The 25,122-nt window shown below is 37.5% G+C and overlaps 1 protein-coding gene across 1 annotated transcript; it reads right to left on the reverse strand.

Moving 5' to 3' along the window:
• Positions 1 to 290: 290 nt before the first annotated feature.
• On the reverse strand, positions 291 to 19,097 carry scn4ba (sodium channel, voltage-gated, type IV, beta a). Its single transcript, XM_004561377.4, has 5 exons — positions 18,290 to 19,097; positions 10,572 to 10,735; positions 7,913 to 8,132; positions 7,564 to 7,693; positions 291 to 6,270 (listed from the first exon to the last, which is right to left on the reverse strand). The coding sequence occupies exons 1-5, from the start codon at positions 18,381 to 18,383 to the stop codon at positions 6,177 to 6,179; spliced, it is 702 nt and encodes a 233-aa protein (XP_004561434.1). The 5' UTR covers positions 18,384 to 19,097; the 3' UTR covers positions 291 to 6,176.
• Positions 19,098 to 25,122: the final 6,025 nt, after the last annotated feature.

The raw sequence follows: 25,122 nt of genomic DNA on the forward strand, positions 1-25,122 counted from the left end.
ATTAGTTGGAGTTTATTATGGAGTACTATACTACTATCAACACTAAAGTTGTATGACATTTAAATCATATTTCTAGTTTATTTCCTTAGGATGAAAATATTAACTAGTACAATATAGTATAAATCATATAGATGTTCTGTTATGCTAGTGGCTGTGTAGCTTTTGTTTTGCACTAATATATTGACCACCAGTATAACAACTACACAGACAAAGAGCAGATCTAACCTATCCTAAATCAACTGATTTCAGAGCTGAATAAACACAGAGAAAGAAAACAGCACTCTGGGAAATTCAATCAACATTTTATTTTCAGGATGTACTTTGCTAATAATTGAAAAGTTTGAAGTGCATAGTCATGAAGGGAGCATGAACAACGTGGACACAAATACAGACAGACAGCTGAATATTCACAGGAAGGTTGATCCAGAAGAAATGTGTTTGCAGATGTATTTTGCTTGTGTGTTTATGTTGAACAGACTACAGTAATGTAAACAAAACATAAGAATTTGCTGCAACAGTACGACTTTCTATCAATTGCTATAATTTGTATGCTATCAGTGGCCTTAGCTTGCTCTAGATATGACCTTGTAAAATCATTTTTTTGGGATAGATTTATGTTTTGCAGCCCCAGAATATGTAAAATATTGATAGAATACTCTAAAATGCAGGACTGCAGTAACAGCATGTGGAGAGGTCAGTGCTTATAAATGAAACCTAAAAGAAATTCTCGATGTCTTTGTCTGTCAAACGTTAGTTATTTGTTTAAATCACAATATGAATCATAGTTTAGTATTTTTACCACTAATGTTAACTTCAAATGATCAAAAAAGACAAAAATTTCCATTTTTTCTGAACTATATTAATCTTTCCTATAATGTGTAAGAGGGGAAAACCCAGAAAATGTTGAGAACGCAATGCTATAAAAATGTGGGCACTTTTTACTTGAAAGATGACTTACAAACTATGTCCTTAAAATAGTTGTCAATTCCTTTTCTTGACTAAGTAACTGACTAGTAGTTGCAGCTCTGGTGTGGAATGTGGGAGGCAGACATTAGACTCTTGGCTTGGCAGTGTGAGTTTCAGCTGCTAGAAATACAGAAGTAGTATAGAGCATCATCATATACAGATTAGCTTTCATATGCATTTTATACAGCAGTAGACAGTAATGCAACATCATGTTTTAGTAGTGTTACCGTAGTTAATAGATTGCGTGTCATTATAATCGTGTTGTAACAACAGCAGACATGAGACTCTTGGATTGGCAGTATGAGTTTCACCCGCTCTGGCAGTAAGAGCAATACTAACTCTAAAAAATCATACTAGTCAATGAGAATTCACAATACTGTGTTACCTAGTGAATAATATTACAGCAGTACGAATGCTGTCTATAACCATTTTATGCTCACCAGTAGTAGTCTGATGAACAACCACTGTTCATACGTGGTTTATTGTTCAATGTATTTTTTTCCTAATTTTTTTGTGTAAACTTATACATCACACCTCCCCATTAGACTACTAGCACTATATAAAGCAGGAGAAACAATTGCAACATGATGCGTAATCATACATCTTTGAACTGCTGTAACTCTGAAAATTGTGGCAATGGTTTGATAATGTGCAATCCTCATAGTCCAAATCAAAATGCACACTAGTAGTACCATGGCTTGTACTACAGGGGCATTTACCACTGGGTGGCAGTCATACTGTATTTGGCGTGCTGTATTGCACCACTGCAGAGGAGCATTGTACACTGTACCGTGCACACTCAGTACTGCAGCAATCACTGCAAGCTGTTGGCTAACTTCAAGAGTCACAAGAGGTTCGGTATAGGTGTTTCTTGGAGGAAGACAGGACAGATCAGAACACCAAAGATGAAAAAACAAACAAACAAACATAACAATAATAATAATGCATTCAATGCTTAGTACAATGTCTTACGATTATAAAGGCAACTGTACCAAAACCAGACCTGCGTTATGCATTAAAACAGCTCTCCTCTCCCCATCACATATACATATTTTATCACATCAGTTATGGTTGTTATTAAAACAGTACATACCTCTCATAACCCGCTCAGATACATATGCCTAATTTGCTGCTTGTTGTTTTTTAAGTATTTTATTATCATTTGTTTTTCTTCTTTAAATTAAGAATAAAATCCGTAAACACAAATAGTGAGGTTTGAGTTATGTATTATGTGAATCCACCTATACTGTATTTTGAGTGTCAGGGTTATGAAAAGTACACTAACGGACACATTAACTCCACAATATTGCTTTTCCCTAACAGGAAGACTTTGGATGTATATACCCTCTTTACAGAGGGGTCCCATAACTCTTAGACAGTGTGTGATGCCTTACATCCACGTCATTCACATTTTTACAGGTTCACCAGGATATATTCACTTCTAACATTGTACTGTTAAGGTTGATCACATTTCACTCTTGATCCCATTTATACTCAGCGTATACTTACACTATTTAGTAATGTATAATAAAATAAACACTTGTGCTTCTTGGGCATAGGCGTTGTACTTTATATATTGTATGAAACCTGATTGCGTGAGTCAATTGAGGTCATATTCTACACCTTTCCTTCCAATGGTAATTAAATGCATCCCTCAAACACATAAGTGCAACCAAACAACTACTCAGTACATAACATCAAATCTTATAATTAGGACTCCAAAGCAAGAACATTTGTAATAGGTCAGTTATGATGTTTTCTGTGATTGCAACGATGGCTGCTTTTATATTACACACAGAAAAATATATTGTATTCCTGTAAGGGGGCAGCGCATTGGTTATCTTGTAGGGCATTTCATATTTGTCAGTTGGCAGTGTCAATTAGGGTGTTTTTAGCCCATTAGTACAGTAGCCCTGAGAGCTCTGAGTAAAACATACATTGAAAAAATGTAAATAAAAGCATACTGAGACACATCTTCAACAGTTTGACAAAGTAATAAATACAAAAACAACAACAAACTAACAAAGAAATAATCCACAGCGAAAACAGAAACTGCAGCTGCAGCACCCTGAACTCCCAGGGCCACCACTGTGTTATTATTCCATCTAGATACAACTTTTATGAAATAGCAAAGTACAAATGGGGTAATATGTTAGACATGTGTTATAATGCGGGCCTGGGTTCAAGCTTTTCCTGATACAGCTTTCATCTGCTCAAGGAATTTTGAGCCAAGTGTAAATGGGACCTAATATAGATTGATCCAATGCAGACAAAACCATCTGCTGTAGATATATGATCCTAATCACCATACTTAAACTCAGCTGAGATACATTTCTGTGGTGTGGATACATATATTGGTACAATGATCAGTGCCTTGGACAGAATTGCCAGCCAGTCCAGACACATCTTTAAAGTGCCTTATAACAGGTTATTGCATAATCTGATATCTGTCTTATTGCTTCCATTGAAGGCAAGGGAAATGCACTCCAGTATTAGAGAGGAGCAGGCTGACAGACGTGAACAAATAGAAAAATAAAATAAAAGCTTGTCATAGAGCTCTGTTCCAGTAAGTGAACATGTACTCGAAGTTAAAACCATTTGACACAGTGCTGCTGTCAGGTACTCGGTCAAAATGACAAACACAAAGTGAGAATGTTGAGTTTTTGTTAATTCTCTTAATATATAGTATAAAAGAATGGCAACTGTGAGGCCACTTCCGTGATTTGCCATTGTAACAAAACCACTTTAACACTGATAAAGTGCTGTATTGTTTGCAGGCAAGGCCAGTGAGCTGTTTTCTGGTATCAAAATGAATCCTCCTATGTGGGTATTTGTGTAGTAGCGTGTAATGTATGTATGTAGCTTTCAGCTGTTCAAACTATTTATGCAGAGCATGTCTGCGGTCCTCATAGAAAGGACGTCAAAGTGACTGTGACTACAAACTACAAAGAGAGGTGGTTCTAATTTCCCAGGGGCATTTTAGCAGTAAACCGATCCTTGTTGACTTATGAAAGAATGAAACAGAAATGTGAATTTATGAAGATTTTGTTACATTTTCCAATTCGGCGTTTCTTGAAAGAAATATGTACTGGTGTTTATATTGTGCACATTTAAGCATTTACTTAAACATTTTTTAATTTAAAATTGCTCAATTTACTCTCAGCAACATCAACCGACGTCCCTTTTAAACAGCTAAGATCAACACTGGGGCTGTTTGTGAAGTCTGAACAAAAAGTTTAAAATCTTCAATGGTCAGGGTTTTAAATACAGTCAAGTAGTAATTTTATCAATTTAAACTCTATAACATGCTCAGTTTTGGCCAGTTGTAGATGTACACAAAATAATGTAGCTGACCAACAAGCACTTATGACTGCCCTTGAGGGGCATTCACACACATTCAATTCAGAATAATATTAATATTTCTTTGATATATTTTTTGTACTGAATGAAAACATACATTTTGGGCAATATTTGACTGCCCAACAGTCTTTACATTCTTTTGCAGTGAGCTGCCCCAAGACAATGCTACCTGCACTACCAAGGCTATATTACTGGACTTGTATATTCTTGATGGGTTTGGCAAGTTTCCTTTGAGTTATATGTATTTCATTGAATCCACATGTAAATTTGGAAATTAGCATTTTGAGCTGCATGTGCTTATAAGGATATCCGGCTAATAAGCCATCAAGCAGCTTCTCAAACTCCTCTGGCAGGGCTTTTCAATTCTTTCACTTAAACAGAGCTGCTGAAATGTTCTCACTTTTTCAATAAGTGTAAACTTTCTTTCATTTATTAATTTTTCTACAGTAAACTTGTCGGCCAATATTCTAAAAGTTATTTTTCAATAACCCTGACGTGGCTAAAAAGGTGTTAAACAGTTGCAGCAGTGTTGAGATGAGCATTGACAGAGCTTCCCGCAGTTCTGGCCAGCGTGGAGGGGACCAAACAGAGACACACAGAAATGTTCCTGTATTATGGTGTAATATATAATCTTATACGAAGCTATATAAAATGTGCACATGCTCAAAATGCATTGGTTATTAGTCAGAAGCAGCATGATTAAGTTCATTCCTTTCAATAGGGAGCTGGGTCTGGGGATTGTCTTTGATGGTGGTTAGGGTTCTTCTTTTTTTTATGTAAGTTCTTCTCACCAGCCAAGGGAGCAGAAGCAGAACAGGCACCTGTGTTTATCTAAAGCAAAACAATAAAACCTGTGCAGAACTGGATCTTTTATTCACCTAAGGTAAGCCCATTTGTTAGTCCCTGCTAACCAGCATTTCACAGAAAATCTTTGGCCCAAACAAACCAGCAGTGTGTCTAATCTGAACCCAGAAGTCACATGAAAATTGGCATTTCAGAGGTTAATGTCAGAAAGATCCTTTGGAAACAGTTGGGATTTACTCGTTACCTTTCAAACACAGTTAATCAGTAAAACAGCGCCCAGTGTTTAAAATGGCAAAATACAAATTTTACAGTCAGTGTTTAAAATGTAAAACTTCCTATTTTATTTATAAACAATTTATGTGATTGGGACTAAAAAATTTTATCTTTTCTTTATAACCAAACTTCTAGTCAGTTACCACCTGGCTTATTTTCATCCAGGTGCGTTTATATCATTTGAGAGCTAAGGGAAAGAATTTGAGCAGTGTTGTGCTGTTCTTCGACTGACATCCTGGCAGTTTTTCATTATGGCAGTTCAACATGGCATCAAAGATATTTGTTCCCACTGGTTGAGTATATCTAAGTCCAAGTTTCACTTGGAGTTGTAGAGTTCCAGACTAAGAATCCAACATATTGTAGCTTCTCAGCTGATACTGTAAAGCATGTTTTGGACTAGAAACTGAATACTGACATTGGGTGTATAAAAAAGATTTCGGCCTTGTGATGCGTTTTTGCTTTAACGTAGTGTGAATGTTATTAGATAGTAAGAAAGTACATAGAAAAAAATAACACATCAACTGCATAAATTGGAGATTGCAATGTGAAGAAAGTGGAGCAGAAGCTGTACAGTGGAACAAATGGGCTACCATGGTAAGTGAGAGAGATCCAGGCCTATGCACACTTCACACTTCCCAAATCTCAAGCATGATTTAAAATAGACATTTTTACAAGTTGTTTTTGTTAGCCGCTAGTAAGATAATTGATTTTTCGCTGAGTGTGTACATTTGTCTAACATATATACAAACATGTAGGCATACTTAACATTTTGTTCAAGCCTTTGGTGTCCCTTTGTTTTCAGTTTTGGCTCCTGAAAGACCATTTTCTGTGTTGTCATTCCCTGAGGAGCTCACTAGGCACTCTTTACTGTAGAGATAAGAGAAACAAAGGTTATATTGAACACCTATAAAAGGAGACAAATACAAGCGATAAGGGCCATGTGCCATATAAATTGCAGGGGTTTTAAAAAAACTTAACCCAATGAGCTTCAAATAATAATTTTGTTTTGGAAACATAGAATATGGGTGACATTATTTCGTTATTATATAATATAACAGATTCATAATAATTGCCCACTTTGTTCTGAGACAATTTGACCTATATTGTCAGCATAAAACCATTACTGATTACATCAGATATTTTAATTAGAAAAATACAAAAAAATCTATTAACATGGCCAAATGAGTGCCTGGGTCAGCCACAGTCAAACAACAGGGTAAATCTTTGTGACACAAAATTATTTTTCAGTAAATAATGTAGTTTTATATGAACTGGTGTTGATGATATGACATTAGACCTAGTGATAAAGGTTACAATGATTTTAGTTGTATTCATCGAATATAAATTGTTCATTTGTTATATGAAAGCAAATACTCTTGAAATTATGATGTAACACATTTGAATTTCCTCTAATATCAGATTTTCACTGCTAGATGCACTTTTTATGTCAATAAAAAAGATAACAGAAAGCTAATAATTCTACTTCTTTTGCAAACTGGAGTATGACAAGCAATTTCTTTCATTTTTATTTCCAACATTCAAACTTTTTGTTATACTTTTTAGAAATCAAATAAGACTTGCACATTTTAAAAATATTTGTAGTACATAAAAATATTATTTACGACATGTATGTATAAAGATCACTTGACTTATTCTTCATGTCAGTATGTCTTGTCTGAAAAATTGTGTTGCCGTAACAGTGCATTACTTGTGTGATTAAACAGGAACTATAAACAGTACTTCACCACACTTAATTATTCATAACTTCTGTACATTTCGTTTTGAGCTGCGTGTTGCAGGCTATAGTATCTGCAAAAGTCAATGACATCATAGGACTTGTAACATATGTATATGAATAAAAATATATGAATAAAAACCATATCAGGAAAAAAAATTCAATGGTTCCTTAAAAGCTGGAATTTTTTTTCATTAATGGTGAAAACTTCACAAATGTTTACACCCTATTTCACAAGATGTTAAATTTGTAGAAACAGTTATAAAACTAGCATATAATAGACCAAATTTCTTTTTGCCAGCAATACACAGTTTTTGGCTGTTTGACTGTAGCTGACCCAAATATATATGATAAAAAGATTATCTATAATCAGTATTGTTGATTTGTTCTAAATGTCCTTATAAGATAGTCAATGATCTACTCACTTTTTCTCATCATCCTTCTGCAGGAAGTGAACAACAACAGCCTTTATCACCATGACAATGATAACTAAGCCTATGACTCCACCCAACGCTGAGACAATAATGATTGTCAAAGTGTTGTCAACTTCCTTCACTGAAAAGGTAGAGAGAGAAAGAGAGAGAGAGAGAGTGACTTTGTGAGGACAAACAAGTATACAGAGTATGTAAAAACTGACTTAGAGCTCTAACAAGATTGAAACTAGATGCTAGTAGCATATATGTACTTGTATATGTACTTTATAAACACTTTCAGTCAGCAAGTCAGATAAAGCTCTATTTTTGTATGCCAGGTGTTTGTGCAACTTTTACATACTTTGATCCACCACTATAAGAGTGAAGATAGCACTGTGGTTGCGGTTCTTCTCTTTTGGATTCCTGGCAAAACAGATGTACTCTCCTTCATCTTCAAAGGTGATATTCCATAGCAAGATCGAAATGTTGTTACTCTTTGAGGAGCCGACAAACTCAACACGCTCATGGGACACACGGACCTTCGGCTCCACACCCTCCATAGGGATCAACGCTTCACATAACTACACACAAGATATTTCCTTAGATACACAGTATTGGGTGTCAGCTACACAGCATTGGGATGATGACACACTGTGTTGTAATTTTGCCTTTGTACACCACCACATCACACTGAAAACCAAAGACTTTAATTCAAGGGGTTTAACAAAAGTGTTTTATTACCTGTTTGGGCATTTTTATATATAGTTCCCCATTTTTAGAGACTCAAAAATAATTGACAAGCAGTTTTATGGCCAGGTAAAGGGTCCCTTGACACTTTCTTAAATATTAAGGAAATTGTGATCTGGACTTGAACTTGTATTTGGTAGCTGTCTGAAAGAACATGTAGTTATGCCATAATCAAGCTAAAAAAAAAAAAACGTGGCCAAATCAGCTATTTGGCACATTGATCAAAAGATGGAATGAACCGGGCAGCTCAGCAAGACTTAAAGGCCAGGGAAACCTGTGGAGACACCTGTGAAGTGAATGATCATAGAATTCTTTCTTTGGTCAAGAAAAAAGTTCCTTCACAACTTCTAACAAAGTCAGCAACACTGTGGAGGTAGCTACATCATTGTCAAAGTCTACAATCAACAGATGTCTTGATTAATGGAAATACAGAGCATTTACAACAAGATGCAAACCAATGGTTAAAGATAGAAAAAAAAAAGAAAAAATAATGATCTGAAGCGTGGTGAAGCCAATATAATGGCATAGGTATGTATGGTTTGCAACAGAACTCATTCACTTGTGTTTACGGATCACGTGACTGCTGTCAGTGGCTGGATGAATTCTGAAATGTACAGGGCTACAATTGCTCCTCAGATCCTGACAAATGTTGAAAAATTTATTGGGCAGCACAAAGTGCAAATCGTTAATCACCCAATGTATACTGCACAAGCAACCAAAGAGCCTCTCAAGACAAAGAAACAGGATTTAATTAAATGACCAAGTGAGTCACATGATATCAGAACATGCTTTCCACCAGAGCATTCTTTTCAGTAGAGTTTAGAAGTCCAGTGTTGGGGAGTAACGGAATACATGAACTGGTGTTACGTATTTAAAATACAAAATATGAGCAACTGTATTCCCTTGCAGTTACCGTTTAAAACGGTGATAATTAGAATATAGTTACTTTGTTGAAATAACTGGATTACACAACGGTCTTTTCTTAGGCTATCACCTCTCCAATTTTGGTAACTCCACACATAGCCAGAAACCCAAACAAGACACGAAATAAGAGGCTCCAATGTAAGCGTCCCATTAACATTGGTGGTGTCAGTTACACAATGGACCCAGCGACAGCACAACAGAGCCAGCAGAGTACGAGCAGGAATGGATTTCTTACTTTGAAATTCCGACACCACTTCATATTTAAAGAAGAAAGGGATGGGTGAATTTGACCATGCCATGCAAACACTGTTTGCCAGCAACCAAGCTGCTCGCAGCGTCAAAAGACTCCAACCTAAACAAACATCTGGAAATAAGTTCTTTTTTAACAATGAACGTTAGCCTACTGCAGCTACCTTGTTTTAGTTGTGGTAGCTACCTGGGTTATGTGCCACTTCAGTATCTCTGATGTACTATTGCTGAGTGATTTGTTACTATTACTGGATGCTACTCGCCACCGAACTAACATTGTTAGCTGGCGTTAGCCTAAGTTAGTTCATAGACTGCAGATTGTTAGACCTGCTTAAACATTAACACCCTGCGAGCTGCAAATAATCATGTGCAATTCTGAAAGCAGTCTATGAACTAACCTCAGCTAACGCAAGCTAACAATGTGATTTTGGTGGCAGGAAGCCTTCAGTAATAGTAATAAATCACACAGCAATAGTACATTCACGTAGTTGTAAAAAAACACGACAATATATTAAGTAATCCAAAGTATTCAGAATATGTTACTCACACTGAGTAGCTTAACGGAATACGCTAAAAACTACATTTTGGGGCATGTATTCTGTAATTTGTAGTGGAATACATTTTAAAAGTAACCTTTCCAACACTGCGGAAGGCAGACCTCTAGGCAGAGAGACCCACAAACAAGCAGCAGCTGAAGGTGACTGCAGTAAAGGCCTGGCATCTCAAGGGAGGAAACACAGCATTTGGTGATGTTCGTGAATTTTAGACTTCAGGCCGTCATAACCTACAGAGGCTTTTCAAATAATACAAGCAGATCCTGTGTATTAAAAAATGGCTGCATTTCCTAAACAGTTAATACAGGCTGTACTAAAAAAAAAAAAAAACAATCACATGTGATAGTTAACAAAGGCAAAATTACAAGAACTATCTGTTCATCAAAATACTTATGAACAAAACTGTATCCCCATGCCTTCAGAAATACAACAGCATACACTCACTGACTGTTTATGCGATGAGACACGAAACATATGAAAATGTCAGGAATCACTATTTTTATGCTTTTTTGTATCCCTGTTGGTGTTGTGGTTGTGTGCACGTACCTTTATGAGAGTTCCATTGTCATTATATTGCCAGTTGAAGTAGAGATTTTCGATGCCAATACATGAAGAGTAAGTGCAGGGCAACAAAACCGTGGAGCCATTCATTGCTTCGATTGAAGACACTTTACCTGTGGAAACTTCCAGTCCACCAACAGTCCATACGCCTAAACCAAGGGAGAAAGGAAAAGTTAAAAAGTTTTTAGAAAAGGATAGAAAACGGTTTTTGAAAAGCAATAAAAACACAATTATATAAGGCAAAATGAAAATAAAAAAGTAAAAGATAGTACAGAGTTTTGTGTTTGTTTGATATTTGCAATATTTGTTGTGGCATCAGTTTATTGAGACTTAATTATGTATGAATTCATTATGATTTAACTTAAGTAAAAGTAGAATGTGGCCAAGTAGGCAACACTATTCTGTCTCTCTTCTTTTAAAATTAAATTGTGAATAAAAATCTTAATATGGAGTCTAAACCTAATATATTTAAAATTGCTGTCACAGGGAAAAAAATGACCACATGCTCCCTGATTACTTTTTTTGTGTACTTTATGGACTTTATGGCGAACTTTAGGCTTTGAAAAATTAGGTTAGGTTCTAAATGCAACTTTGCAGAAGCAACTGACAATTTTACCAAATGACATTTATACTGTATGATGTCCTCTATGTAAAACCTCTCTCTTCTATTGGTCTTAATGTTAAAAAAAATATGTAAAAAAAAAAAAAAAAAAGAAACATAGAATTTTGGTACCATTTCTAAAGAGAAAAGATTTGTTCTCTAGTTCATCAGGTCAAACTAATTAAGCAATCAAAACCTTTGATTTTTTCAAGACCCAACTAATCCAATTTATGAATAGAGTATAAGAGTCATGCGACTTAAATTCACATGGCCAGGCATGTTATGTGGGTTTTGCAATGACAGCTGGTGTAATTCTCAGATTGTTGCTCTGGTTTCTCTCTCACACACTTGGGGTCTATTTATAAATACTCTCTTCCCCATTGACCTGCTCAGGATCACATTTCACTTGGACAAGGTACAGACAAGGTTAGAGTACATGTATGCCTCTGCTGAGGACACATAGACATAGACATGTATGTATACTTGGTTAAAAGAATTTTGCATCACCTGCTCTGGAATGCTTTGAATAAATCTGCGTTAGCACAAGAATCTCAAACACTTGAGTCCTCATATTACTGGATATGGATGAAATCATTTTACTACTTGAAATCACGTGTTCTAGGCACACATTGTCATTTACCATTTTTCAATTCAAATGTTAAAGAAATCAGAAAATGTATTAATGTGATTTGGAGGAAAAAAATTCAACAGCAGAAATATTGATACAAAGTTGTTTTTCAGCTGTATTGTTACCATCACAACACTGGCACTGGGGCTGGTTAATGAAACAAAAAAATACAATTAATGTGAAATAACCTTTTCTTAATATACATAGAAAAAGTTACTTGGATAGAACTCATTCAACAGACAGCACAACTTATTTTGTATTATATTAACTCATTCACTGCCATTGACGTCTATAGCCGTCAATTGCAGTGTATGAGTCAATGGGTTTAACTCATTCACTGCCAATGGCTGGCAGTGAATGAGTTAAGTATATTAATGGTGATTTGCTGTGTATGGCTAGAACTAATAAAACATTTTCAGAAAAAAAGTAATAGTGTTGTAAGAAGATTGTTTCAAGTAAGACTTACTGGAGCTGAAACTTTTAATTCGTACTGGGAAAAACACTCAGTATTTGAACTGTCATTCTTTCTGTTTTTTTATCAGCTGCTTTTGTAAAATGATATAAATAAAAAGAAAGATATTGCTGAAGTAAGCGTTTAGGGTTAATGATACAAGCAAGGGATTGTAAGTGTGGGTGGAACTCCCACTGAAGAGTATTGGGTTCCAGTAGTGCAAATACATAGACAAAAATAAACCTCTGTCTGTGGTCAAAAGAGCTTGCAAAGAAAAGCGCCTGGACTTCTTTAAGTTGCTTGAAGACGTTTCACCTCTCATCCGAGAAGCTTCTTCAGTTCTAAGGTCAAATGGTGGAGAGTCCCAGATATAAACCTAGTGGGAGTAACCCCCCACAGAGGGACAAAAGGACCCCCTGATGATCCTCTAATCGCCTGAGCCAAGGTGTGAAACTGGGTGTGGGTCCCAATCAGCCAGAGTTTCGGGTGTGTTCATTGTGAAACCTGGCCCCACCTTATCATGCGAATTCCTGAGGTCAGATGGCCCAGGATGTGAGTGGGCGTTAAGGCGTCTGGGAAGGCATCTCAAAACTGGATTATAGATGGCAGAGAGTTGGTGTCATAAACCCCCGCCTCTGTTCAAAGATGGTCGCTCACAGTGGACATAGATGGCTTCTTTCACTCCTCTTTCAAACCAAAGAGGAGTGAGTGAAAGAGGAGTGAAAGAAGCCATCTATGTCATCTATGTCCACTGTGAGCGACCATCTTTGAACAGAGGCGGGGGTTTACCACACCAACTCTCTGCCATCTATAATCCAGTTTTGAGATCCCTTCCCAGACGCCTTAACGCCCACTCACATCCTGGGCCATCTGACCTCAGGAATTCGCATGATAAAGTGGGGCCAGGTTTCACAATGAACACACCCGAAACTCTGGCTGATTGGGACCCACACCCAGTTTCACACCTTGGCTCAGGCGATTAGAGGATCATCAGGGGGTCCTTTTGTCCCTCTGTGGGGGGATACTCCCACTAGGTTTATATCTGGGACTCTCCACCATTTGACCTTAGAACTGAAGAAGCTTCTCGGATGAGAGGTGAAACGTCTTCAAGCAACTTAAAGAAGTCCAGACGCTTTTCTTTGCAAGCTCCTTTGACTACGATGACCTGGATGACTGAGAACCTTCACAGACACAAACCTCTGTCTGTATTTTATTTATTTATTTATTTTTTCAGATGAAATTAACTAAAAGAGTTCCTTCTGCAAGTCACATATTGGTTATAATAAATATGTGCACTACCTTACAAATAAATATTTATACATCAAGGAAGCATCAGTTTGTTTAGCTTTGATTTTTTGGTCATCTATATGCTTTTGTCCTACCCGCTCTTCTTGATTTTTTTTGTAACACCTGGTATTTAACTCTTCAGTTATGCTGACTCATCCACTTTCAGCTCAAGCATTTTTAGTTTTGAACTTGTTTGTTTTCTGATTCCACTTTTGCTCTGTTTTAATAGCCTGACTTACTTTTTTATAGCACTGGACAGTCTGGACAATTCTGCTTTCACTCCTTTTATCCCTCAATCTTTCTGTCTTAGTTGCTTTCAGAAGTTGCTCCTGGGGGAGACAATCCCTAAATAAGAACATGGAAACATATGTGTGTGTGTGTGTTCCTGTCTAGCTATCTTTGTGAGGACCGAAATCTGCATTCTATTATACTAGTGAGAACCAACAGTCACTTGTGAGGACACACAACCCGGTCCTCACAAATTTGAAGGCATTTAAAGGTAATTTTGAGGCTCAAAATGTGGTTTTAGTGTCAGTTTTACAATTAGGTTATGATTAGGTTTAGGGTAAGGGTTTGGGTTAGGCATTCATTTTTAATGGTTAGGGTTAGGGTAAGGGGCTAGGGAAAGCATTATGTCAATGAAGGTCCTCAGTAAAATAGCTGAACGGGGTTGTGTTTGTGTGTGTGTGTGTGTGTGTGTGTGTGTGTGTGTTTGTATTTTCTACTTTAAGAGGCTTAGAGGTTTTGAACATTGAACTATCTTTTAAACTCTTTGGTAATTGCAACAATGAAAACAAACATTTATCTCTATCAGTAATTAGTTGCACATTTTCAGTGAATAGTCTGTGAAACAAAATGCTCTAGTGGAGAAAAAAAAAGATGTTATCCATTTCCAAAAACGTTTCCAAATGGATTATATGGTGCCCCCTCCTCATGCTTAGAAATAAACTTGACACCTCCTTGGCTTTACTGCTCTCTACTATCATGGTTTTGTACATCACTTTTCTCTTCACTATCCTCTTTTTTTGTCTAAACAGTTTGTCCTGAAACCGCCCACAGATTCACATCCTGAAGTAGTGTACAATTCACTTATGTAATGTATGCACTGTTATCTTTTTATGTGACGTGTGTGTCTGTGTATGTGTGTGCATGTGCATGTATGTGAACTGTATATATGCACTTACTTTAAGTGTTTGTGTACATATCAGTAATACTGAAGGTCTGAAAAGCAACTGAGTGTGTGCATGTATGTGCATATGTGTCTGTGTGCATGTATGTGTGTGTGTGTCCTTGCCTGACTGTCAAGGTGACTGTTTTTTTTCTTCTTCTTTTTTTAAGTAGGCCAGTAATTGAAAAGTTAATGTATTTCTAAGAGAACCCATAGAGAACTGACTGAGGACACTATTCTGCAATATATACAGGGAAGTGATGGGAAATGTGGGAGAGGGGGGTACTATGAACAAGGAAGCGTAGGTAATGCAGGAGTTACAATGTGTAGGAAGTGATGGAAAGGGGTCACAAGGAAAGAACAGGGGAATGGATATGAGAGAGGTGAGGCATGTGAGATGTCCTTTTCAAGGTGAATGGGCAAAGAATTACACCAGCAGCTGAGTTACTTAATAGGCAGAGCTGCTGGTATTGTGGGACAAGATAGTTTCAGTTTTTCACTTCAGGTAATATATGCAATGTGATATCCATACAAACAATGCTGCAGTAACTGCATTTTCAGGCACAGTACTGGAGAAATGTTAACATGATTACTATGTTACTCCATGATCACACTATCATTTTGCTTTTTACTGTATCTTTTGTTTATTCGTCACAAAAAAGGATGATGAATAATTTTGCGTGAATGAAAATGGAAAAAATGAAAGTAGTTGGCATGACAGTTGTTCCAACCTTTTGCATCTTCCATGCTGAAAAGTTACAGATATCTGAAGATTGTCTTTATTCTGCAAAAAAGTCATTATTCCAAGTTTTGTCTGTGGTCCTGCTGCAATAACAGCTTCTGTCTGTTAATACTGAATGACACTTTCATATAGATCCGGAGATGTTAATGAGAACAACCTACTGTTAAACATTTTTCCTTAATTTCACACCTGACTTTTATTGGGACCTTTGCTTCACTGCCTTCATTCTCTTCATTCTCTGTTGCCAAAAGGTTTTGTTGTGACATATTGCTGTAATACTTTGCACATTACTTGATTTAGGTATTACTTGATTACATAAGAGAAACAGTTGAGCATTCCAATACAGACACAATTTAGATAAATAACCATATCCTGAATATATAAGATGTTAACAATGATAAAATGCATTTAAGGTGGACATTTTCATAACAGATGAACCGGATCTCTTAAATAGAGGTGAGAATATCCTCCAGAGAACCAGCCCATCCATTTATGTCCATTGTAATGGACATTTGTTTTTGGTCTCTATCTTGTGACTTATTTGAGCTATCATAATAAGTCCTAATGTACTAAATAGAGGACATCCTGGGCTTTCCATTGATATCTTGTGCATTTCGGTGCTCTCTTTTAGCTCCAAAGAGGAAGGAAATCCCAAAAATAGTTCAATGGGAAGATTCTTTCCTCAGTTCTCAGGAGGATATAGTCAAATGAAAGTATTTATTCATAAGTGTAGACCTTGAATTGAAATTTAAGTGTTCTTCTAACTTGGAATATGGACTGTCGGGCTGTTGTTGAGTCATGATGTTAAGTTAAAATTTAAGTTATAATCTATTCATTTGTGAAAATGAAGGTATTTTGGGGATATTGAGTTACATATTTTAATGTTTAAGAACCTACGGTGACACCTCTTATATAATCTATTTTGTTGATTGAACTTGATGTTGCTGTTTTACTGCTCCCATAATTTTCCTGAGTGTGGAAATGGGTCGGGCTCTTATGGGTTAAAAGATATTTGAACTTATTTTATTTAAATTTACAGGTACTTAATGTAAACCAATCTCGCACCACCACTTGAGTCAGACTGTTAATGCTCTATAATGCTGTGGCTATCCTTTAAGAATTTGCTGATAAAAAATATAATTTGTTATACAGTTTATGCTTCTTTCTTATTTGTGTTAGCCTTGCCTGTACTTATCTGTTGGTGTATCTAATGTCTGCTGGGACAGTGGGATTCAGTCTGAGAATATGTACTTATGAGAAAATGATTTCAGAGAAATTCCACTGAACTTAGCTGGTAATTTAGACAAAACAACCAGATCAATGCTGTTTTAGCAAGATTTTTGGGAAAATATTTTACTAAGAAAGTGTTATTTGGTGCAGTATGACTTTCCACAACACTCAACAATTTCATTTGGAAATATGTGTACTGACAATGAAATACAACAAGAAACAAATGAATATGAATAAGATGTATAAGATGAATAATTGTAAAATTGTGCTTTACAACTATTTTTTGTGTATGCGAACTATGATGTAAATGAAGTGTGTATATTGCCTGTATTTGTTCCTCTTTCTTAAATGAGTATTTTGTTAAAAGTTTCTGGTACATATACTTATCATATCTATTCAAAAGAACTAAACTATTGTTTAATCCCTTTAAAGTGAACTAATGTTGCATTGTGTTAGCTAGTCAGAAGTGTGTTCGCATGTTTTCAGTATGTGATATGCTATGACCAAATTTGACCCTACTGGGACAAGTGATGATTTGGTCTTGGTGCTGCCGCTAACCTGGACTCATGGACTCTTGAATAATTTAGTCAATAACTTTACCAAAATGCAAAATTACATGTGTTATTGAACTAAAGTTATTTGTTTTAATATTTACCCCTGATGTTTGGTTGGAAAACATAAAAAGCCCAAATATTTGCCAAAAAATAAAACAAAACAAAATTGAAACAACAAAGTGCTGTTTGTTTTTTTTGTTTTTTTTTATCTAAAACACATTTTAAAAAGCGGAAAGATAAGATGCATTCTAATCTTACTTGTCGGTTATCTAAAGACGACACTAATATTGCGATACTGGACACATACTAGTTCCATTTTTCTTTCATAAAACTCAATGGTGCTCAACTTTCCAAACAACTGAGAGCCAGGGGGGGATTTTTGGATGTGGGGGCACTATTGGGCACTACAACAAAATCAGGGAGGGTACGAGCAAAAGCACAGATCATCACTGCACCACTACGTCATTACCAGTAATGCTATGTTCACACAGGCATGCATGTAGATAAACTATAGCTTGTTTTTCTTTACTTTGAAAACCAAAAGTTAATTATTTGTTTTAGTTTCTCCTATATGAAGGCTATGTTTAAAGTAGAATTTCAAAGTGCGAAGTGTCAGTTACTCAAACAGTCCAGCAGCAACCCTACAACATGAAACTGATCTAAGTCAAAGGTTTGTATTGTTGGCCTGATTGTTTAACAATTAAACATCACCTGTGACAGCACCATACATTGTAGTGTTTGGGTATGGAAAGATAATGATTAAACATGAGCGCTGAAGCAGATGCGACAGAGCAGCAGATGTAGATATAGCAGATATAGAATAACCAAAAAAAGGTATTGATTTACTGTAAGAGGGCTGTACCACCCACTCAGACATAATAAATAAGAAAAAGCGAGCAAAAGGAGCAAATGAAGAAGGTCTAAAGGGCACAGAAACAAGTTAAAATGTATAGGCAATTAAAGGGATAGCCCCATCCAGAGACATGTTTGAAAAGAGTGGAATGACATGGCACTTAAAGGTACAGAGATAAGTGTAACTCACCAAGCAGCAGTGCAACTGCCAGACCAGCGTGAAGTAGATCCCCTGATCTCAGTCGACCAGAGACACTTGAACCAGTGCTGTCCACTGACGCCATGACACCTACGCCACCTGTCTGTCTCTGTTCTTCTCTGCCTGTCTATATGTATACAATGTGTGTCTCTGTCAGTCTGTCTCCTTGTCTGCCAGTCACTGTGAGTGTTTGACTTATGTGCCTCTGGACCAAGGTGGGACACTGAGCTGTGCAGCTGAAGGCAGAGTCTTGCTCTCAGTCCCTCCCTCTTCTCTCCTCCTCTGCACTCTGTCCCAGTAATGAACAGAATGAGGAAGCGCAAAAGAGAGAAGGATAAAATTCCTTTAGGGAGCTTTCTCACATCAAGTTGTTCCTTGCACTGCTCTCCTGCAGCCCGGGGAAGCAGAGGAAAGGAAAGACTGAAGAATGCAGCAGTTGAACAAAGAGTGCAGCCTCTCTGTTTCTTTGCCTCCCTCCTCTCCTGTCCTCTGTCGCTGTCTCTGGCAGACACAGTGGTAATTATCCAGCAAAGCAGAGTGTGAGGCGAAAGGCATAGAGGAGTAGCGAGGCAGAGCGGCACCAGGGTAGCAGCGTTGTGTCAGACCGCTCCACTCCTTTAACAGCAGCAGGAATAGTCAGGTAACCAGGCTGGCCAACAAACCCCATGGGTGGGGGGGAGACATAGGCTGGAGGGGGAGGAGAACACACAAGAGGCACAGAAGGATGCTGGAGGAGAGCCAGCAGGCAGAAAAGCAGAAAGTATGCGTGTTTCCCGTGCCGGCACAGGGAGAAATGAGGTACTGCAGAGGTAGAGGTGAAGAGAGAGCGAGCGAGAGAAGGAGGGGATAGCGAGTGGGGGTGAGGGGTACTGGGTGATGTCTGCTGCCACATAGATGCACACACACACATGCGCCCAGCACAGAACGGCTGAGTCAGCCTTTGCTCAAGAAGGTCTCCGAGTCAGTCACGGGGTGGGTGTTTCACCCATACCACATACTTCACTACATCATTTGCTCATGTCTCCACTTTCATGCTTCTCTCATTTCATGGTTCAACTTTATATCTGTGTTGGCAATCGCATTTTGCTTCCAGTGGCTCTCTTCCCTATACTTGAGTTTCACAGCAGCAGTGTTGAGTTTGTCATCAAAATATCACTACAGTGGAATTTTTTGTAAAGAGTTTTCAGGTTTTTATCCCCCAATAAAATCAGTATGTGCGAGCATAGTGTCCACAGTTCACATGGTAGCAATTCACTTGAAGATAGCAACAACGACTGACAAGCTTTTGGTATTAGCACTTTTTTCGATTTTTAGATCATCTCAAGAATTTGATTCAAAGTTTTAGGTGATCTATTGGAATGGTTCCTAAGCAAGATCTTCAATTTGAACAAGACTTTTTCTCATACAAATTTGGACAAAACCCATATTGCCTGTTTGTTGCCTGACAAAGACAAAACTCCACCAAGCTTACTGATGGTGGCTTTGGCTAGAAAAGTTCAGAAGGACCCCCCAGATACTTGCGTGCAAAATGCCAGAAAGAAGTGAGAACATGATCTTTGTGCAAAATGGACCCATTTAAAATGTCAAACAAAAATAGGTTTATGGGCATACAATAATTATGCAGCGCTTCCATATGTGTGTGACCTGTGTCTCCTTTAGATTTGCTTGACATATCACTTATATCTGCAGGCCTCCTCATTAAAGTTCAACCAATACAGCTGTTTCCAAAAAAGAAGCCTTCATTTACTGCACTTTAGCTTTCATAGTTTTATTATTACGGAAGACAAAAATCTGTATCTGACATACATTTGTATAATGTTTATTAATTAATTAGCTTTTCTTTATGCAACAAGAAATATATATTTTTGGAGATTTAACAGTAAATTAGTTAGTAAATCAAATAGTTTAAAACTTGCAATATTTTATATGTATATTTGATTTATCACAGTTGATTAATGAACATACTAGGCTATTTGATACTTGTTCATGTGCGACACATCATGTGTTCTGACTCAAACAGAGTGATGCAAAGTGGTGTCTCATCTGTAAAAAATAGGCGATCATAACATTGCAAAATAAAGTTTTAACCCTCGAGTTTGTGATTTTGTTTTCTTTTGTTTGCCATAAAAGTTTGGAACAAACTACCTATTGATATAAAAAAATATTCAGGTGAGCAAAGTGAGTAAATATGTGTGTTAAAATGTAAAAGAATTCTGTTAAATAAAGTGTTGCAGAAAATGACTTTGCATAATTTTGAGTGTGTATTGTGGTTAAATGTGTTAATGTCATGGTTTAATAAAAATATTTATTCTAATTCCCTCTAATTGAATTGTGGTGTTATTGGACTTTATTTGAGTGTAGCAATACTGACAGTCAACTACAGAAAGGGTGGAGCCTATCATAGGATTGTTTTTATGCCTGATTGTTTGCTTGCAATGTATAAAGGGTCTTCTTAACACCATGTTACAAAACATGGATGCACCAAGGCATTACCTGACCATAGCATACCTTTTAATAATCTAAGCCCGGCCTTCAACCCAACTCAGCGAAGGACCACTGCGACAAGTTGTAGTTGAAATGTACAGCCTGGCCTCATTCACAAGATTCATGTCTTCCCTACCAATCAACAAACACATTAATAATATTGTCACTAACGTCAGAGCCACACAGGGCCATTTCTCATAACAATTTCTACACCCAGTATAATTTCCCATTTCACTTAGTGATGTAAGTAAAACGTAAGCAAGCAACAAATTTTGCCTCTGCCTCATGTCAAGTCTACTGGCCTTTACCTGCCATCATAATATTAAGCTGAAAGAGCGAGACTACTTTTTTGCGGCACTGCAGCCTTGCAAATGGAACTGTTCGTCATCTGTAAATTGCTAGCACTCCTTGTGTACCCCACAATCACATCTAACATCCTGAAGAAAATTATAAATGAATCAGATTAGTCATACACAAAATAAGCTACAGTCATAACAGACTCATCCCGCCCACTGTACTCTTTGGCTGCAAGTGAATATCCACAGACAAAACACCACAACATGTTGACATGTTTAAGAACATCTTCAAATGTCTGTGTATTTGTTCTTCTTTACTTTGATTTTGATTATTTAAATTGTTGTTATTGCTCGGGAAAACTGATATAAGGTTGAGGAAGGCAACATTCTGCACATTTAAATGTAAGCAAAAACACTATAAAGTCTGCTGATACATGATTTTATCTTCACTACATTAAAGAATTCCATTTTCTAGAGTCTGACACATTTTCACAGATTAATATTTAATTATCACACAATGATAATGATCATTGGTGTTAATTACACCATTCAGTCTTATAAAAAACAAACAAACAAAAAATGCAAACACATTTGATGTTTGACCCAAGAAAAAAATAAAAGATGAATAAACATAAATAAAACACTGATGATGTGTATTATGCATGCTCCTTACCACTTTCGAGATTTTATTTCCTGTTTTTTCTCCTTTTTTTCAGAACTATCCAAAGAGACGCGATGGATCCTTGACCTCCCCAGCTTGCACACACCCACATGTTGTCAGATGATACATCGTTTGGAATTTAATGTCATTTCCAAGTTCGAGTATGTGTGGGTTGCACTGATACATAGTGAGAGACATCCTCTGCCTTTACACAGCAAGGTATGTGTAGGCAAATATGTAGATGAATTCTTAGTAAATCCATGATATATGCACACGGCAAAAGAGGCAGAATGAGATGCATACACATATACAGTGATAAATCAACACATCCATCTTTGCATATGCACACTGCCACACAGTCACATGTGAGCACATGCTCACACACCTGCCACTGGACAGGGTGACCTTGGATGTGTGTAAAGAAGGAAGGCAAAGCAAGAGAGGATGTTGCACTAAAGAGAGAAGAAGAGAACATTTAGGATCAGGAGTGGAGGATGTGGGTCAGCGGAAGAGAAGTTAAAGGAAAGGAAAGACAGGATGGGTACAGGAGGAAAGAAGGGATGAGCGGTCAGGGGAGCAGGTGGGGGGATGACAGGAGCTAGGGGAGGAGAGATGACAGGAGGCAAAGGAGGGAGGTGAGATGAGAGGCGGAGAGAGGGAGGGAGTGGAGGATCTGTTTCTGGGACGGCCAAGCCAGTGAAATGCTGCAGTGGTGCCATACTGCTCTGAATACAGCTACAGAGAAACACTGAGCTCTTAGTCCCTTCCCTCTCCTTTTTTCTATTTCCATACCTCCATCCTCTCATAGCCATCCACCCAGCCACCCACCACTTTCACCTCTCTGGTTAACCTTCATCTCACCCCATACTTCGACCCCCCCCCCCAACCCCGCCCCCCACCCCCCTCTCTCTCTCTCTGCACCAGCCGGTGAGTGAGCAGATTTCACAACGCATCTGAGTGGAGGAAGACAAGGTGTGGGCCTCTCTCCACCTCTCCTTTTCATCTGTCCTTCCTCCTTTTCTTTACCTGAGCAGGTCAATCTGTCTCTGCTTCTCCAGCACCCATTCTCTTTGTCGCCCTTTTCAGATGTTGCTGCATGCTTGACTTTTTGTCTTTCATTGTCTTTGCTTTCTTTTTCAAATTTGTGTTGTTCCTGCAGTTTGTGCTCCCGTTATTTATATGTCTATCCATCCATCTGTCTGTCGGTGCGGATCCGCATTCATCAAAAGGTGAGTCATGTCTAAAAGTTAAGAGCAAATGTGCTGTCCATTTTGATTCGCACACTCACACACCTACCAGTAAAGTTAGAGATGTTAAGTACCAGATGGCAAAGCCGATATTTTATGAACCTCAGCTGGCCTCTTGCTGAAAATTAGTTTTGGAGGTTTATTGTGCAGTATTATATTGTCTCATTGTTAAAAGTCAGATATCAAGTTGTGTATAATTGGCTCAGTACTCTTTAACAAGATGGTAGCTTGGTGTCTAAAAGGTTTAAGTATAAAAACTGTTTGCAGAAATAGGTTTTGTGCAGTAGCACTGTAGCCAGACCCTTTAAACTCATCATTTTGTTGTCTTTAAGTTTTTATTTTTGTTTGGGTTTATATGTCCCACATGTTGTGTGATTAACTTCACAAGAACATTTAAATCTCCTATTATACATGATAGGAATGTTTGTCAAACTACACACAGCTGTTATTAGCTGTTTCTCTGTAGACTTGTGCTTTTGGTTTCTCGACCATGGTTTTTAATCTGACATTTCTGTATCACCTTTGTAGTTGAAGTGTCAGATTTGTTGCACTGTTGTCATTATGAAAGCTCTTCCAGAGCTGAAAACATTATTTCAAAATCGAAGTATTACTGAAACTGCCTTCTGGGTCTAAGATAGATCAAAACAATCTGTGCATGGTTTGATGTAGGTTTGCTTCTTGTCTGCGTTGTAGTAAAGACACTGAATGCATCCTTTAATCTTCATTAACAAAGTCACCTCTGATTCATTCTCAGTGGAGCAGCTCCAACTTTTCCTCTTGGATGAGATCAGAGTACAGCTTGGCTTTCTAGCTTTGAGACTAATTACTGCTCGTATAATGTGTACTTGAGCTATCATAGTGTAAAGAACAGATCCTTGGAACAGTTGAAAGATACTCACTTGGTGGCATAGCATAGTAGTAAAAGAAAATATGCTGCGCAATACTGTCAAAGACAGAGGTGAATGATGGGATGCTATAAGTCGCAACATGGTTACAGCTGTTAGCGGTGTTAATGGATGAAGGATTTGATAGCACAGGTTAGCTTTGACTCTGAAAAAGGGGTTCCTACTGTGGCAATTGCATGGAGGTCTGAATCCTTGCCAGTTTTCTTTGGTGACTTTGTTTTCCACTCAGTGCAAAGACATGAGGCGATGCCAGGACTCTAAATAGACTGCAGCATAAAGCGAGAGTTATGTTATCATGCTTGTGACAACTGGTGCTATATTGATTTTTACTTGTTCCTGTAATCACACAACATTTTTGATAATGCATAATGCGCTTCCCCATCTTGGTGTTGATCCTGCATTGTCATAATAATGTTCCAAGATCAACATTGCACCTGACCAATCACTTTGTTGTGATGTCCTAGCTTTGCAATGTGGGAAGAAAAGAAACAAATACCTTTGTTAGTATAACATTTCACAAAGTGTTTTCTTTATTAATACACAGAAAACAATAAATTGAAAAACAATAAATATATATAAAATTAGGTTAGCTATTAGCCAAATTTATGCTACTCATGTTATTGTGCTAGTGGTAGCCTTGAATAGAATTAGCCAATTTTTGCTAATGATAAAAGAATCCCACATACCACAACATACTAAGAGGAAGCTATCAAAGCAGATTTAATGTATGCCAACCTCAGCCCAGCAGTCAGAGCCTGATCTTTATCAGGTAACAAAAGCAGTGATGAGCAGCCAGGCTTGTAGCACATTGGCTTACATTTCTCCCTGTACATGGTTCTACAGTGTAGAATTGTAGTTGATTGCTTTAAAGTGTCTTCGCGCTGGTTTTCAGCTTTGCTTTGTATTTTCAGCTCTGTACAGAAGACGATTCGGGCTACTGGAATAAAAAAGTGGGGGCCTCTTTTTTCAGAATTCTGAGAAAAAAGTCAGAATTCTGACTTTCTTTCTGTGTGGTCAAACACTAGAAGACAAATTGTTGGGATTTGTGCCAGAGAGTCAATAAGTAGCTCAAGCTTAACACTATCCGGTTGTTCAGTGATGACGCGACGAATCTTACTTCCAGGTCTAAAGTAGTCTGCGTTTAATATGGCTTTTGTGTTGTTAACATGTTTAATGTTATGTATTTTCTTCTATTTGATCTCAAAAAGCTCCTAAAACAGTCAGTGATCCC

This window comes from Maylandia zebra, linkage group LG14 (genome assembly GCF_041146795.1).
Source record: "Maylandia zebra isolate NMK-2024a linkage group LG14, Mzebra_GT3a, whole genome shotgun sequence".
Classification (NCBI taxonomy): domain Eukaryota; kingdom Metazoa; phylum Chordata; class Actinopteri; order Cichliformes; family Cichlidae; genus Maylandia; species Maylandia zebra.